Raw genomic sequence first — 19,392 nt, 5'->3', positions numbered from 1 at the left:
CCCGTTTCCTTTGCCTTCTTGTTGAAAAATCTTTCTTTATAAAGAAAGTAATAAAGGCATTAAAGGTTTTATGATCACTTACAGGATGCTACAGAAATGCATCTTAGTTATATTTATATATTTATAGTTTTGAAGATTTAAGGAAGTTATGGCTTTTGATATTACTTTCAGTTGTGAGAAATTTCATCATTTCACTTCTTTTTGTTTCACTCTTCTAGGAAACAAGAGTTGGATAGTAGTCACCCTCCAAAACCACCAGGAAAACCGCCGGACCCTGTGCGTCCAGCTCAGCCTGGTCTCAGTAAAAGTAGAACTACAGACACTTTGAGGTCAGAGCAGAAATTGCCTGGAAGGAGTCCTTCCACTATTAGTTTGAAAGAATCAAAGTCCAGAACTGATGTTAAGGAAGAGCACAAGTCTGGTATGATGCCTGGCTTCCTCTCAGAGGTTAACCCTTTAAGTGCTGTCTCCTCTGTTGTAAATAAATTCAATCCTTTTGATTTGATATCAGACTCTGATGCATCCCAGGAAGACGCCAAGAAACAAAAACTAGCTCAGAAGGAACAAGGAAAACCTGAGGGAATCACAAAGCCTCCATCACAACAACAGTCACCCAAGTCGATTCCTAAGCAGCAAGGACCTGTGAGGGCCCCACCTCAGCAGGATGGCTCTCCCAAATCAATATCTTCTCAGCAAGCAGAAAAAATGAAATCACAACCTCCAGGGACAGGAAAGCCAATTCAGGGACTTACCCAGGCTCCTCAGACAGACCAGACAAAATTGCCATTTCAAAGAGATGCAACTAGGCCTCAGACTAAACAGTCAGACACAGTAAAGGGAGAGTCACTCAAACCCTCACTGCAAAGCCCATCCAAACCTCCGACTCAGCAAGTAAGTCCTGGAAAACCTCCAGCCCAGCAGCCTGGACCTGAAAAAATTTCCACACCACAGCCTGGACCTGCAAAATCCTCAGCTCAGCAACCAGGGCTAGCGAAGACCCTAGCTCAACAGCCAGGGACAGCAAAGCCCTCAGCTCAGCAGCTCACAGCAAAACCCCCAGCCCAGCCACCAGGGGCAACAAAGCCTGCAGCTCAGCAGCCTGGGCCAAAGTCTCCAGCTCAGCCTCCAGGACCAGCAAAGCCCCCTGCCCAACAGATGGGGCCACCAAAATCCCCAGCTCACCAACCTGGGCCACAGTCTGCAGCTCAGCCACCGGGGCCTACAAAGACTCCCGCACAGCAAGTTGGGCCAGTGAAGTCTCCGGCTCAGCAGCCTGGGCCAGGAAAGACTCCTGCTCAACAGCCTGGCCCAGCAAAACCCTCAGCTCAACAGCCTGGCCCTGCAAAACCCTCATCTCAACAGCCTGGCCCAGCAAAGCCCCCGCCTCAACAGGCTGGCCCTGCAAAACCTTCAGCTCAACAATCTGTCCCAGCGAAACCCTCAACTCAACAGCCTGGCCCAGCAAAACCCTCAGCTCAACAGCCTGGCTCAGCAAAGCCCCCACCTCAACAGCCTGGCTCAGCAAAGCCCTCAGCTCAGCAATCTACAAAACCAGTAAGCCAAACAGGAGCTGGGAAACCACTGCAGCCGCCGACTTCTCCATCTGCAGCCCAGATTCCAGTACAAGGCCTCCCTAAAACCATCTGTCCTCTTTGCAATACCACTGAACTTCTGTTGCATGTTCCAGAAAAGGCCAATTTTAACACATGCACTGGATGTAAAACCACTGTGTGTAGCCTCTGTGGTTTTAATCCCAATCCTCATATAACTGAGGTGAGTACATTTATTCACTGTGTCCATGTCTTAAACCATTTTACCATCTTCCTCACAGGGTGCTTCCTTTAATGACTATAGGATAGGGATGGCATTGTTTTCCTCTGGTTCTTTCCTTCTTTCTCTCCTTCTTGCCTCTTCTTTTTCTTTTCTGCCAATTTTAAGTTAGATTTTTAAAAATCCTTTTGTTCAATAATAAGCTGAAAATATTGCCACAATTTCTGATAAATTTGGCATATAAAGCAAATATGAATTGATTGAAAGATGCTGAGCATTTGCTCATTGCACTCTGTAAGGGCCACACTATTTATTATTTACTATATAGTGCTATTACTTTAAATCATGCTCCTACCTACCAAAATTATAATACTTAAATGGGGTCATATTTGTCCTGAGAAAAACACAATGTTTTCAAATACTAAATAGATTTTTAATGTAAAGTTCAGTAGACTTTTTCAAATCACACATTTCCTTGACAGAGATTTTGATATCCCCTGTGAAGGCATGCTTCCCTCATTAGTTGAGAGTTCTTAACAACAGCATAAGTCAGATCATAAAATGCAGAAGTCATTAGAGAAGGTTCAACATTGATGGGTGTCTTCTCAGAAGGACCATAGTTTATATCTCCCAAGTCTTTGGGCAAGCCTTCTTGACATATCAGATTATAAAGGGCTGGTAGTGCCACAGATGAATTCAAGGTTGTTTATTTTGGTTGAGGATAGAAAAGTAATTCTCAGCCAGTCATGGTAAAAATTTGGGGACATTGGCAGGGGAGGGACACAAAGCGCCAAATAGTAGAAAAACTCAGAAATTCTCTGGAATTAAGAAGTAATACAGTGAAGCACGGATGTGCTTCAGTGGTTGAGCATTGGCCCAGGATCCAGGCGATCGGGGTTCGATTCCCAGTCAGGGCACATGTCTGGGTTGCGGGGCTCGATCCCCAGTCGGGGGCGTGCAGGAGGCAGTCGATCAATGACTCTCTCATCGCTGATGTTTCTATCTCTCTCTCTCCCTCTGCTTTCCTCTCTCTGAAGTCAATAAAGACATATTTAAAAAAAAAAAAGTAGTACAGTGAAGATAAGATAATAACAAAGTGAGATTAAAGAGGCTTAGTATCTAAAAGAATGTATTTTTAAAAGAAATCTGGTAGCCCCTACCTGGTGAGAAGGCACGGAAACCGTGTAGTCTGTCTGGAGGACGCTGTGGGTGGGCCCTGTGCCTTATGTCTGAAACAGCCCAGGAAAACAAAACAAACAAAAAACAAAAATGACAGCAGGCAATGAAGGATTATGTGATTTAAACAGCCCTGAGAGAGGAGACTTGTATACCTTTGTTATAAAGGAAATCTATGTTACGATGATAACAAGAATGAGGATTATTGGTAGCTGTTATGTTAGTTTGCATACGTGCGGTGATGCAAGATGAAACTGTGCATTTAAAATGTGTCAACCTCTTATTATTTTCTAAAGTATCTTTTAATGAGAAGTCATGTTGAGTACCTTAACTTTTTAAATGTCATTCAAAAATGATAAAAGTGTAATTAATAAGAACACGCTGCTTTCAAGTTATGGAGGAAATCAGATTATAAGTAGTTTATGTATTTGTAGCTTTTTAAATGTTGGAAAAGGTATGTTTCTGCCTATAATCTACCATCTTATAGGAATGCCCAGTAATAATGACTTCAAACAGTAGATTATTACTTTGTAAAGCCTTTTCTATGTTTTTATGGCAATTTATAAGATAGAAATATGCAGTAAAACATTCAATCGGCATACAGGGTGGGCCAAAAGTATGTTTGCAGTTTTTTTGTTGTTGTTAATCCTCACTGGAGGATATTTTTTCCATTGATTTTTAGAGATAGTGGGAGGGAGGGAGGGAGGGAGAGGGAGAGAGAGAGAAACATTGATGTGAGAGAGAGACATCAATTTGATTTGTCTCCTGCACGCAAAGATAAGGGCTGGGGATCAACTGTGCAACCCAGGTACATGCCCTTGACTGGGAATGGAACCTGTGACCCATCGGTGCACAGGTTGATGCTCTAACAACTGAGCAACACAGGCCAGGGCTAGGTTTACAGTTGTGAGTATGCAAAGCAGAGAGTTTATTCCTGTATTATCATTTATTAATTATTGTATTATTTTCCAGACGAACAACTGTAAACCCACTTTTGCCTCATCCTGTATATTATTTGAGTACATACCATATGGAAGACATTTTACTACCTGCTTTGTGGGATATAAAATTAACTAAAACATAATGCTGGTCTTAACATGATCAAAATGCACTAGGTTAGATAATTACATGCACAAGGAAATATAATATGTGGTCAAATGATAATGGCTGTGAGATATGAACAAATATTGTTTACTTAAGAGTAGGAGGTGTCATTTCCAGTGGGTGAGATTAAGGAAAGCTTCGTGGAGAAAATGGCATTTGAAATAGGTATATAGGGCTGGATACTATTTCAACAAATAAAGGACAGGAAAGGCTATCATGATTTGTTCCGAGGCCTAGAGCCAGACTAATGCAGGGAGTATTTATGGAATCAGAGATAAATCTAGGTTGACTGAAGTGGTGGTGAAGAAACAGGCAATGACATTAGAGAAAAGTTGAAGTCAGATTTTGGGCTTCTACATTTAGCAGGTGGTGATGAGCACTCTGCTTTATGAAACTTGCCTTGACTAATGTAGCTATACCTTCAATCCTTCATTAATTTTAGAAATTTGTATCAAATACCTAGTTGTGAAGCACAAATGAGTGCTATGAAAAAATCAAGTATTCATTAGATATAGAGTCTTCCTTCAACCAGAAGATAGGGGAAATAAAAGTTGTATATGAGAAAGAAAAAATATATTTACATATATATGTGAGTGTGAAAAGTAACGTTGTATAGGGCTTTATAGTTCACATAGTTCTTCCTGAGTTGTCTTATCAAAATTAAATTTCTAAATAGTTCTATGGGCATATATTTTGTTTTCTCTGTTATATTAATGAGAAAATTGGTGTTCTAGTGGTTACTATGGTTACTAGGATTACCCTGAAAGTAAATAGTCAAGCAGAACCCAAACCAAATCTTCTGATTCCAATCTTATTTTGTCATGGTAGGAGAGACATAAAGTGCTATGAGGTCAAAGGAAGTATCTGTCACTGTCAGCAGGGGCTATCACTACTATCTTCATGAAAACAAATATTTGAGCTGGAACTGGGAAGAAAAGAATTTGGACACACATGAAAGGAGCTGGGAATGTGGGGGGGGGGCAGGTAGAGGGCTTCACTTGCAATAAAGGAAACATCCCCATATTGATGAGATGAGCTTGGGCGAGTCATTTACACTTTCTGTGACATTGATGTTATTTGAAAAATAACATGTTCTCTGTCAAACACATTGGGTTGTCAGGAGGATTAACTGAAAGCTTCTATGAGGAGGTATTTTTAAATATAGGAAATGCTTTTGAAGTTATGTCATAAAGCAACATGGATATTGTATCTTAAATAGATTTGACTTTTAAAGTTTAATCTCAATTTGTTTTTCATGTAGATATAGAATCATAAATTGTTGGGTTCTGAGCTTGCAATCAAAAGCCATTTGATCCTATAGTCTTAATAGTAACATTTCATTTTAACTTTCATTTTTTTCCTGTAAAGGAAAATGCAATCCAAATTCTGATTCTGGACCCTAGGAATGCACCTTCCCTAATTCTGCTCACCAAGTGGCTAGTTCCTCAAACTCCTGAGTTATTATGAGGTCAGAGTTAGCAAGTTTGAGCTCTGGGTAGAGACTGAGAGCTTCTGTTTTAAGAGATAAGATAGATGAAATTATAGGAAAGATCACTAATTCAAAACTGTTATATATATTATGAGAAAGTTAACTTCTCTGCATAATCCAAAGAGGACCACACATTTTGGGTGAAATTTTCCTGAAATATTCAAATTGAGTGAACAGTTTTTCTGTGCAGGACAGGGAAAGAGGCTGAACTTTCTTAAGCACTTTAATTTATATAAATTTATTATTTTTAAGTTTGATGTTTATATGCAGTAACTTGGGTAAAATAGAATACTGGTCTCTTGTATCACTCCTTGAAAGGACTAGGAGAATTTCTCTGATGTTTTTTGTTACTAACACATCAGAATTATGACTATATTTGCTTATGAACATCCTGGCTCTTAAATGTCTACCGGGTCTCGGGGGAAGGACTGGAAAGGAACCAACACTCAGAGAAGAGCTTTAGGGAAGGGAACTTGCACTTCCTTAATTAAATTGGCCAGTTTTCCCCCACCCCTGCCAGACACACACACACACACACACACACACACACACACACACACACACAAAACAACCTTTAGACAACCCAAGTTTCTGTGTGAGGAGGATGGTGTTTAAACACACACACACACACACACACACACACACACACACACACACACAAAACAACCTTTAGACAACCCAAGTTTCTGTGTGAGGAGGATGGTGTTTAAATTAACTGTCCTCTCTGGTAACTGTCAAGATGGGTGCTTTTCCAAATAAACCTTAAGAATTGACTGGTTCCAAGCCTAGAATTTGATGCCAAGAGGAGTTTATAGCTATATCTCTTCTCGCCAGTCCATTAATGGAATAAATCTCAACAATGCAGGCTCTCTCTTTGGGCTTGCTTTCTGATACAGAAACAATATTTGCTTTCTAATTAGTAACATGGGTGTTTTGTTGTTTTTGTTATCGCTGATTTATTTGTCTCTTTTGATGTGTAGCCTGGGGCACAGTAGATTTAGGGACAGATCTAAAGATTTGTCCCTGATGTCTGATAATTCTCCTGGCTCTTACGAAATTTTGTAATATACGAAATGACTTGTTATTTTTTCCGAATGTTGATGATGAACTGTTAGTGATGAAAGTTTTTTTGTGTGTCGTAATATTTTTGATTATTATGGCCCATATGTTAATAAGTCTTTTAGCTGAATCCAGATATTTTATTAAACAAAAATATGACCATATTTTAGCAGCTAAAAAAATCCTAAAAAACAAACACAGACTTGCATGTAAACTCTCTCCATTTATTAAAAATCAAAACAAAAAACGACTGAAGTTCTTCAGGTTGGTCAGATGGTTTAGCTTACCACCTCTTAGCTCTATAGGCCTGCCGCTTCTCCATTTCTAATAAGATAAACTGGGGGAGGAGGCTCTGTTAAGAAGAGCTGGTGAAAAAAGACTAGAGCTATGTGAAATGTCAGGAAGCTGGAACCTGTGGAGAAAGCAAGCCAGTAAGACATTTCTGAAAGAAATTCTTTCTAAGGAATTTTCAGAAAAGTGGACAGTCTCTGTTTAGTTGCTTGCCGTTTTAGCACAAAGGTCTTTTGTCACCCTGAATTCTAAGTAAAGACTGCAACACAGTTCATCTTTAAAAGGAGGGCTGAGAACACACATGTTCATCTCCTCTCTCCATGGGTCCCACTTTTTAAAAGATTGAAAGTATAGTAGTTCCAGAATATGGCAGAGACCACCAATAGCATAAGTTGGCATGTTGAAGAATTCTTAGAAGTTAGAAAGAGGATAGGAAGGAGCCAACAAAAAAAGAGCCAAGGAAACCACTGTACAAGTGGCCGCCTGAGGGAAATCTCAGTGAAATTCTAAGCCTGATATCAACACATACAGAAAGCAGAAGTGGGTCCCAGGCAGCATGACTCAGCAGTTGAGCCTTGACCTAGGATCCAGGAGATCACAGTTCCATTCCTGGTCAGGGCACATGCCCAGGTTTTGGGCTCTGTCCCCAGTAGGGGACGTGCAGGAGGCAGCCAATAATGACTCTCATCATTGATGTTTCTCTCTCTCTCCCTCCCTCTCCCTTCCTCTCTCTGAAATCAATAAAGATGTATTTTAAAAAAAAAAGAAAGCAGTTGTGGGTAGTGATCAAATAATAAATTAAAGAATTACAGTAGGAAAAATATATGACAAGTGGACTCTCCTAATCTCCAATGTGAGGACAGGTAGAGAGAAGCCTTACTGTTTTCCCCACAAGCTAAAGCTAGAGAATTCTCCCAGTGAAGAGATGAGCTGCCAGAGAAAGAACCATCGTGAGAAAAATAGGGCCTTCAAAAGAAGTTTAGAAGTAATGCTCTTCTCCCAAACAAGACACTACTCAACCAGGAGTCAAATGCATTCCATCTGTTAGCACCTTAGTAAAGCTGTCCTTACTCGGACCCCAACCCTCTACTGTTCTATTTCCTCTCATTCAAAGGAGAGGACTAATGAGAAAGCAGACCTGTCCACAAATACAGAAAAAACTACTATTGATTACCTCTACTAAATAATGGAGACATTCACTACAAATGAATGGTTTGAAGAGACTAATTTGACATTTTAGCAGTAATACTACATGAAAGACACAGATGAACTAGTGAAAAATGAAACAAAAGAAAAAAACACCTGACCTCATAGAAAAGAGTTCATTTAAGAAGCATAAGGAACTTATAAAAATTCTTATTATTCCTGAGAAATACTTAAGAGGATAGCTCTTCAATAACTGCCAGATTCAAATTTCAGTGAACTGATTGAGGGTAAAAATCTGCCCAGTTGATGGTCTGGAAAAGAAAGACCTAGAAATTTCCCAGATAATAGAGCTAAAAGACAATAAAAAATTACTCAACTACTTACTAAGCACCTACTATGTTTCAGGTACTGTTCTAGACTAGGGATATAGCAGTGAAAAAAAATAGATAAAAATCTTCCCTCAGGGAACTTGTTTTTTAGTAAGAGTGACAAATAAATAAAACATATAGTGTGATAGATGGTAGTAGGTGTTATGGAGAAAAATGCAGTAAGAGAAGATTATGGCATAGACCAACGGAGGGGTGGGATGGGGTGGTGGGGTTCCCTCTTTCATTGGTGGATTAGAGTTTGGGAGTTGATGCATGACTTGAAAATATGGAAATTTTAGTGGTGACTAAAGGTCTATCTAATTTGTCTGTATAATCCTAACTGAAGCTGGAGATTTGAAGGGGGGAAGTGGGGATTGGTAAGGAAGGAAAGGGTAAGAATGTACCCAGGAATGTGTAGAATTCTGAGATTCCCTTCTTTACTCCTTCCTTTATTTTTTATTTATTTTTATCTTTATTTTTTATACATTGGTTACCAGTGTACAGTTTAATGGTTAGACAATCATAGACTTTACATAGTGTTCCCCTTGATATTTCCAGCATCCCAAATGGTACCACACATAGTTATCAACATAAAATTGACTATTTCCTATGCTTTACTTCCCGGTCACTTCTTTTATTGATGTGGAGACTGGGGATGGGGTTTGTCTCCAGTATGGAGATCTCTTTCTGGACTGCTGCCCATGGAGTTGTAGACATTTTTGGAAGGTCGTTATCTATAAGTCTGGGAGCTCTGGGGCTCAAAGAGACATATTAAAAATCATGGAGCTCGGCCAGGCATGGCTCAGAGGTAGAACATTGACCTAGGATCCAGACGATCGGGGTTCAATTCCTGGTAAGGGCACATGCCTGGATTGTGGGCTGCAGTCAATCAGTGACGCTCTCATCATTGGTGTTTCTGTCTCTCTCTCTCCCTCTCCTTTCCTCTCTCTGAAATCAATAAAGATATATTTTTTAAAAAATCATGGAGATTATATCTAGAGCTCTAATAGGAGTTCTAGAAACAAGACTAAGGAGACAAGCTCTAGGACAGTTTTCAGATCTAAACAAAGATTGAAGTCTTCAGATTGTACAGCCCCACCAATGACCAGGAAGGACTGATCAAGTGACTGATGGATGTATCCTGGTGAAATACTATATTCCCAGGATAACGAGACTCCACAGAGTAAAGCAATATTATCTACAGAAAATGAGAAATCAAGTGGCTGTAATACTCATTATCCACACAGAAAACAGCAGATAGGGTGCACTTGAAATTTCTAAGATGGTGATAAGATAAAATCAGTATCTAGGCAAGATATTAAGAGAGGGTGAGGGCAGCTTAGGAATTTTTCCCACGTGAAAGAATGCATAACAATCACCACCATTCTATCTATTTAAACATTTGTCTATATGTAATGTATACATGTATAAATGTGTATGTATGTGTGTAAGTGTGTGTGTATCTATCATCCATCGATAGATATCGTGTATATATATATATCATCTATCTATCATCTATCTATCATCTATCTATCATCTATCTATCTATCTATCTATCTATCTATCTATCTATCTATCTATCTATCTATCTATCTATCATCTATCTATCATCTATCTCTATCTATCTATCTATCTATCTATCTATCTATCTATCTATCTATCTATCTATCTATCTATCTATCATCTATCATCTATCTATCATCTGTCTATCTATCTATATCTATCTATCTATCTATCTATCTATCTATCTATCTATCTATCTATCTATCTATCTATCTATCTATCTATCCATCATCTATCTAATCTATCTATCTATCATCTCTATCTATCATCTATCTATCTATCTATCTATCTATCTATCTATCTATCTATCTATCTATCTATCTATCATCTATCTATCATCTATCTATCTATCTATCTATCTATCTATCTATCATCTATATCTATCATCTATCTATCATCTATCTATCTATCTATCTATCTATCTATCTATCTATCTATCTATCATCTATATCTATCATCTATCTATCTATCTATCATCTATCTATATCTATCAACTATCTATCATCTATCATCTATCTATCATCTATCATCATCATCATCATCTATCGATAGATATCACAATAACTGTAGGTGTTCCTCTATTAAAATGGATAGTAAAGAAAAAGAATGGGATGGAATAGCTGACTATGCCTCAGAAATGAAGAAAACTAGAATGACATTAAATCACTGTTTTCCAAAATGTGATTGCATAAGTGATGGAATGTGAGATGATATTAGATGGTACACAAACCAAACTCAAAAAGTTATATATTATTTTATTGTGTATTAAAACATATAATACAGTAAGCCTTCATTTAACTCCACTGATAGGTTCTTGGAAATGTGGTGAATTGAAGTATAATGAAACCAATTTTACCATAAGCTAATTGCTATAAACAAGAGTTAAGTTTCTTTGACATCTCATCAACATTATAACAAAAAGATGCTGAATGAAGCAACCATTATTTGAGGGCCTACTGGATATTGATTAAGGTAATCCTAAAATAGGTGAAAATATAATGTTGTCTATTGAAAAAGATGTGACTTTTATAGTAAGGTGAAAATACATAATATTTTAAATTACAATCAAAGCTTATTATTTGATGCTATAATGGCAACCACAAGAAAAAGAAGCTTTTACTTTTACTATCATAACTTTTTGTACTATTTTTTAACCTTGTAAATTTGCATTAAAATTAACACTTGAGTAATTTAAAAAATTCTGACTCATCAAATGATTAAATGATTATATGATGTGAAGGGATGGATAAAGGATTTAGATTCTTGATTTTTATATCTTCCGCCTTGGCATTCTACTTGGTGAAATGTCAAGAAATTTTGGTTCCAAAGAACAGCGATAATTTGAAATTCCTTATGCCTGTGATGCAAGTTTGGTCAGTTTTTTAATGCATTCTTTGCTTTTCACAGCCCTGTGTTGTACTTAAACTATCACCATTTTTATATGAATCCATAAAGAGAAAGTCCCTTAATTCTAAACATAAGGTTTTTAGAAGATAAAGGATATCCTTTTTCTATTTTCACATGAATTTGCTAATCCATATGTTATCATTTATAGTATTTAAAATAATACCCTGATTATAACAAAATTTATTTATCTTTATTTAAAATAGCTTTGAAAATGAATTTAAAGAAATAGAAATACTCGATTGATCTTTTAAAAATCAATATTACTTAAAAATTTTATAAGCACCATATTTGTTTAGCTCTCATTTTCGACAAGGTCCAATTTGCATCATTTCCCTCATGACTTGGATGTTCCCTTTATAAAATGATTATATACTTTTCATGCTTTACTCATAAGTTTAATCATTAGAACCAAAGCCTTTTTTTCCACATTCAGCTTTTAAATAACTAGAAGTTTCAGGCATTTTTCTGCATATTCTGCTTTTATATCTATTAAGCCCATTACACAGTATTGCAGCTGGTGTGATGATTTGTATAGTTTAGTAAGAACAGATGTTCTGCAGTGAAAGCAGATACCCACACTTAAAAAATCATTTATTGGATCAGTAACCTTAATACAGTGATGGGTTAACTTTCTTACTGTTTACATCCCTTGAGAAAAAAACATACTCGGAACACTCTCCCTATGCCATTTATCTAATTAGCTTAGATAAACATGAGTCATACAAATATGTCAAAGGTAATACATTAAAGACAAAGATGTAAATAATCTCTTCAAAGTTTATAATTACGTTCTCAAAGTTATGCCTATATCGCATTTATATGGCATCAAAGGTCTGGGTTGTAGTCCTAGCTGATATTTCAACTGTTAGCAAACTCCAAGGGTTTGAAGGTAATGGTGTTCTGTTATCGAGATGTGGTTGTCACAGGGTAGTTTTATTTACTTGCAGCAAGTAAAGGAGACAGGAGATTTACATCCAAAGCTCTGCCTTCTCCAAGGGAGGCTTAGGCATTGTGTATGTGTGCATATGTGTGCGTGCACACACACACAATTTGGTTAATTCATGTTGATTTCTTCTTTTTTTTTTGCAGTTGGCTATACTTACAGGTTGGGTTCCTCTTAAGCTTTTCCTGCTTACAGTTGCATCTGCAAAATACTGTGCTGTATTTTAACATTTAGCAAGAATAGCATTTAGTGAGACCCTTGTCCTATCTAACACTATGAATTTACTTAAAAGTGGTTCTAGGGGCTTTAAATAAGGAAGCAACAACTTCACTACAAACAGTATTTCTTGACTTTTTCTTAAGTAGGAAGGGAGACTGGTCTTCAGTCACAGGAAGAAGAGATTTTGAACACTATTCATTTCAGACTTCTCACTGGGCAATTTACATGCATTTTATCATTTAATGCTCTTTGGATAGTGTGGATATGATTCCTTAGCTCAACCACTTACTTGATTTGTGATTTGGTCAGGTCATTTTTTTTCTGAGTACTTAGTATCCTTATTTATGATACGAGACTATTCATAAAGTAAAAATCACATTTGGCTATGTAAGTGGAAGGGCTTTGAGACTGAAACGAATAGATATTTATTTTATTATTATTAATCTTTATAGAAATTCTAATAGGCAAGTAGGGCTATTGCCATCATTGTTACCTGCATTTATAGATGGAAAGCTGAGGTTAAGAATTTAAGTGACTGCCCGGCTGGTTGTGGCTCAGCGGATGAGCATCGACCTAGGATCCAGGTGATCAAGGTTCGATTCCCGGTCAGGGCACATGCCCGGGTTGTGGGCTCGATCCCCAGTCAGGGGCATGCAGGAGGCGGCGATCAATGACTCTCTCATCACTGATGTTTCTATCTCTCTCTCCCTCTCCCTTCCTCTCTCTAAAATCAAAATCAATAAAGACATATTTAAAAAAATACTAATAATAAAAATGGTCATGTCTATTTAAAAAAAAAAGGAATTTAAGTGACTTGCAGGGTCACAGAATTACTTCACAATTGATCCCATTCGAGAAGCTTGTATCTGCTGACCTAAATTTTAGCATCTTTTATTTATAGGGGACCACATTACCCTTAAATGGGCCATTTCCTACATTTCTAGATTATAGAAAGAGTATATGTGTTTGTGTATGTGTGTGTAAGTGTGTAAATTTTACATATTTTTAAAGTTAAAAAGAAATTAACCTTCTTGGGCAGGAGTTTAGTTTTGGAATTAAGTGCACGAATAATCAAGGTCCATGAGCACTGATTGTATACCTTACTCTTCACACTTGCTCAAACCCAAGTTTTATATTACTGAGTTCTCTTTTAGACTTTAAGAAAGTTGTGCGCTCCTACTCTGAGCCAGCTACTTTGTTAGATTTTGAAAAAAAACAGATGACAAAATTGATAACTTTAACTGCTCACGGTCAAGAATAAAAGTCAGTGTCTAGGAGAGTCAATAATTTAGCAAATGAAGATGGAATCTTGTGTGTAAAATAGAATATAGTAAAGTTCATATAACTGAGATCTGGTCTCACTGGGATTTAAAACAATAAACTACCTTTCCTATTATTTTTCCCTATCAAAAATACTTTAATTGCACAATAATTTATGGAAATATGACATTTCTGTCATTTGTTCAGTGAAGTCACAATTTTCAGCAGAATCCATAAGACACTTAGGAGCAGATTTCCACTTATGTAAAACAAAAGATGTGAAAGGCAGGCTTCATTATATGAACGTGCGATTAGAAATTCTGTAAAAATATTTGTTGGGAAATTTTTTAAATGGTAGATTGTTGTGTTTTTTAACTTTACCAAGGAAGGATTAAATATGTGGTAAGAAGGAAATGAGAATAAAAAACGTAGATCCCTGAAAATAATGTAAAGTTGATTAATTTTAAAATCAGACTTTCCTTAAATACGTTTTTGAAATGTACACATAAACAACTATGTAAAATATGAACAAACTACAGGCTATACGGGATTTCTGTTTGCAGAAAGTTAAAACAGGCTTAAATCTCGTATGAAACTTTGTTGTTTTACATAAGCTTTAATATCCTTTTAGCATTTCATATTTTTTTTGTCTTCCATTATAAAAGCGCTGTATGTTTATTTTAGAAAAATAGAGAAGAAAAATGAAGAAACAAAAATATTATTTGTGGCCCCACCATGTAGTGACAACTACCAGTTATATTTTCTTCTGTCTATAATTTTTTAATTAAAACATGTGCTTTATGTAACATATGCATATACATGCATATACACACACATATATACAAATCAGCTCAATGAATTTTTACAAACTGAACCCATGTTACCAGTACCCAGAATTAAGAAATAGAACATAATCAACATTCTAGAAATCCTTCACCTTACTCCTTTCAATTACTACTCCCTCAAAAGTAACCATCATGTGATTTCTAAGATCATAGATTAGTTTTGTCTGTTTTTGAACTTTATATAAACCATACACACTTTTAAAAACATAGTTTGATCATTGTTATTTCAAATTATAGCATAAACATTTGTTTTGTTAAGCACTTTGTAAGCACTTTTAATTGCTGTATAGTCCCATATCAAGGAGGTATTGTAGTTTACTTAACCATTCCCTCTTGCTGCAAATTAATATTCTGTCATCAGAGCTTTTTCCTTTTGCTAGCCAACTCTGAAATCTACAGTGCAAGCCTTCAGGAAGGGCAGGCAAGAACTCTCAGGCAGGAGCCAGAGCTATAGTCTGCATATGGAATTCCTTTTTTTTCTTTTCTTTTGCCCTCTTACTGAATTTATTGGGGTGGTACTGGTTAACAAACTCATACAGGTTTCAGGTGTACAATTCCACAGCACATCATCTGTACACTGTATTGTGTTCACCACCCCACATATATATACTTTAAAAAGTATTTCCAAGTCAACATACAAATGATTGTCTTAATTCCAGTGAGCACCTAATTGAATTAAAGACAAATAGCTTTCAGCATACTTAATGAGTTCACAAAGTTTATGAGACCTTTAATTCTTTTCATTAATGTGTAATTTATTTTCTCATTTTTAAATGAAGTAATAGGACAGTTCAATAAGCTACTCAAATAAGTGCGTAAACACTGCCTAATTAGAAATATGTATCACAGGCTACAAAATGTGTATGTCAATCAACTGAGGTATAAAAGTTTGAATTCGCCATATGAGAGGCTGTTCAGAATTGTTAATGTATCACATATGTGAGTTCAGTTTACTGATTTGGGCTCTTCCTCTCTTTGTGTAACTGTAATAGAGTATGAATATATTTTCATGTTCATGTACTGTAGTTATTTTGTAAATTGTGCTTTGATCTAAGTGTTGATTTTCTTGTTTTAGACTTCAGTGACAAATATTAAAATTACTGTTATCATTTGATCCTATATTGTGAGGATTTATAAATGTTATTGCTAGCATTTGGGGAACATTATTATGCCTTATGAAAGAAAAAGGGCCCATTTTGTTTACATTTCACAAGGTTTGTTAATGATTGCTGAATTAAGCAGCAGAAATTGACGTCCACATAGTTTCAGAGAGAAAATATCCATCCAACTTCTGGATGGACTCTTTTAAATAAAACTGTTTCACCAAATTGCTGGGCATATCATCACAGTTCTGAGGAATGCTAGTGTCTAGTTTTTAACCAAAATAAGTTGTGCATTAATATGCATAGCTAAAGATGTCATCTACAGTGAGCCATCTGCAGCCAAACTGCTTCTATGGTGGAGTTAACGTGGTTTGGGTAATCCTTGAATAACAAAGCATAATCTGTTATCAAAGGTTAGCTTGGTTTCCTCTTTATATTATTATATTATTATCTCATGTATATTATATAGTTATATTTTCTATGGCATTCAAAGTAATATACTATAAAATAAATAATGCATTCAATAAATATTTAAACATAATTTGATGAGAAATAGAAAATAGTTTAGGAGTTTAGAATAATTGGTCATTAAATAATATCTAAAATTTTCTTGGTATCCAATACAGAGATAAGAGTAATCATGATAAGTAGTCACTCCTTTTAAGAGTCTATGTCAGGAGAGGAGAGAAAATATTTGGAAAAAAGGATTTAAAACACAATTTATTTGAGTCCAAAAGTTGTGGTTCAAACTATTATTTTAATAGTTGAGAAGGGGCACACCTAGATGAGGGAATATTAAGTGATAAAGGAGGAAATTCAATGTAGACCATAAAAAGGTAGCACTTAGATATTTGGGAGAGGAGTACAAATTGGACCGTGAATTATAACTCATGGAAGACAGAATGCAAGTACTGCTTTAATGGAGTAAATGGTACATTTAGATTTCGTGGTTTGCAGAAAGCTTAGTTATGATGCACGGAGAAGAAGAAGCCCAATAGGTTTTATTGTAAAGGACAAGATGAAAGCATGATTGAAGAACATTTATTCAGTGGTTAATGTGAATGCTATGAACATCAGCAAATAAAAATGCTATGTGCTTGCCCTGGTTTGGCTCAGTGGTTAAAGCATCAGCCCTCGGACTGAAGGGTCCCCAGGTTCAATTCTGGCCAAGGGCACGTACCCCTGTTACAGGCTCAGTCCCCAGCACCAGTTGGGGCACTTGTGGGAGGCAACCAATCGATGTGTCTCATTGATGTTTCTCTCTCTCTCTCTTCCACTCTCTGAAAAGCAATGGAAAAAATATCCTTGGGTGTGGATTTAAAAAATGTCATGTGCTTGCTCTTTTTTGTTGTTGTTAATTCTTACCTGAGGATATTTTTTCCATTGATTTTTTTAGAGAGAGTGAAAGGAGAGAGACAACATCACTGTGAGAGAAACACATCAGTTGGTTGCCTCCTGCACACACCCCAACCAGGGCCGGGAATGGAACCTGAAAGCCTTGACCAGGAATGCGACCCTTCTGTGCCGGGGACACTCTAACCACTGAGCAACACTGGCCAAGGCCATGTGCTTGTACTTTTGATATTCCATAATTCAAAGTATTATGCTATGTTATTGAGCAGATATTTCATTGTAAATTTTATGTTTAAAATGTCCAGTTTGGAACATATTGAAGGGTAGATGTTAGTCATTAAGCCTTCTGGATGTTTTTTTTTTGAGAGGCTTCTATTCTGTTTGAAGCTAAGCAGGTTAATAACAGATTTAAGCAGGAATATGCTTTTATTCTGGAACCCCAACATTTGCTAATTTCCTCATTGCTTAGATATATTGAGTTAACTCTCTCAAATAATTACTGAAGATATGCTCTTATGAATCAGAATATAATTTTTTAGTGATCAATAGTTTTGATATTGTTTTAAAAGTGGCAGCATTTATTAAAATTCTGTATGTGAAGTTTTCAATTAAACTTTCAAGTGGTACCTCTGAAACAGCTAAATAAGACATTTCTGATTATCCAGCGAAGGCCTTAGCCAGGACATTGTATTACTTATTTTACAGCTCTGATACATAACAAAAGGGAATTGGATTAAACAGGGAGATGTGTTATAGTAATTATATGCGGAGCTGCATTAGAATACACAGAGACCTCAGAATGAACAGAAATCCTGGCTGACCACTCTCTTAACCCCATTTATGTAGCATATTAAGTCAGAAGACTGAATGAATGACCATATGCCTTTCTTCTGTTCCTTTCCATAGAGCTAATTCAATTAGAGTAGCTCATGAAAAAATTGTGTCTTCAGACCTTGAATTCTATTTATGCACTTTCTGTAAGTAAGGCTATAGGTGGAGAAAGCAAAAGATGAATATTTTTCCTTAATATGTAAAATCTAAAATTTAGTAATTGTTGAGGCATAGCATATTTATCTAATACAGTTAGAATTTTTCATTTTAATGCTTGTATATTGAAGGTTAGAGTTCTTCGGCGACACTGACATTGATATAGTTGCAAACTTCCCTGGTACTGTTTGTTGTATCATATCTCCAATGGATGTGGCTGATTAGAGTGCAGTATAATTAGATCTAAGTAGTGAATAATGTTAGGGAATGGGTCCTATTTGTAACAGGTGACCTGGGAAGTTGTTCATGAAATATGGGTGGAAGGCTTCTTTGAATCTGTGGCATGGGGAAGAAGTGTTAGGGACTAAAATCTGAGATCTTCATTCATGGCCACAGTGGAATGAAGACCCAGTCGTGCAGAACTAGGGCAGCTGGCAGCACTATAGATGTGGGTACCAGATGGAGGCAGCGAGCGTCTAGCAATGATGGTAGTAAATTCAGGTTCATCTCCGCTCAGAGTTAGAGATAAACATTGAATTTTGTAACAGAAACAAGACAGTAATTTTCTCCTGGCAGGGAAAATATGGTTAGCAGGTGTGGTACTTAGGGGAACTCTTTCAGTTTGCATCAAAATCGGGACCATGGGCAGACATATAGATTAGGGTTCTGGGGAGGATGGCATGTAACCAGAAATGAGGGCAGAAACCTATCTTTCTGGGTGGGTAAACAGTGGGGATTAGCATAGCAAACACAGAAATGCTGTAGCTTGACGAGCACAAACATTTTCAATTAATTCACTTAATTCAAACCAGCTCAAAAAATTTTGTGAACATCTGTAATGCTTCAAGGTCAGTTATACCCTGGGGATCAATAGGAAGACCACTACCAGGAAGTCCTTACCATTTGTTGCTTACAGTCTTTTTGGGGATCTGGATCTGGTAATAGAATTATGTAAGTACTTGCATAAGAACACTAACAAAATTACATATATTGAATTTCTTGCAAAAAATTAACTTTATTTCACAGTTATTGGAGAGGCGTTGAGGTTTGAGGGGAAGTAAAGATAATCCCTTCTGTGGTTGTTGTTTTAAGAACAGTTTATATTTGGTGGAGGTATAAAGTGTTTGAGAAATGACAGGGGCCAAATGAGGGACAGTGGCTTGGAAATGTGGAAGGATGAATGGGAAATTACCTTTCACAAGCAATGCAGACACCTTGAGTAATGATTGAGAATACAGTAAGAGTGGTGGAAATTCTAGCTCAGATGGCCATGGTTCTCTTATTACTAGTTTTGGTCCTTAAGTGCATT

The 19,392-nt window shown here is 36.7% G+C and overlaps 1 protein-coding gene across 1 annotated transcript in view; it reads left to right on the top strand.

The window, feature by feature from the left end:
• PCLO (piccolo presynaptic cytomatrix protein) overlaps positions 1-19,392 on the top strand; it is a 341,606-nt gene that overhangs the window by 5,940 nt on the left and 316,274 nt on the right. Inside the window, exon 2 of the mRNA XM_087821122.1 lies at positions 219-1,773. Within this exon, the coding sequence (XP_087677248.1) occupies positions 219-1,773 (1,555 nt within the window). The remainder of the gene's footprint in view (positions 1-218; positions 1,774-19,392) is intronic.

The sequence above is a fragment of the Miniopterus natalensis genome, chromosome 10, assembly GCF_054644295.1.
Source record: "Miniopterus natalensis isolate mMinNat1 chromosome 10, mMinNat1.hap1, whole genome shotgun sequence".
NCBI classification, from domain to species: domain Eukaryota; kingdom Metazoa; phylum Chordata; class Mammalia; order Chiroptera; family Miniopteridae; genus Miniopterus; species Miniopterus natalensis.
This window is presented reverse-complemented; position numbering and strand designations above follow the sequence as displayed.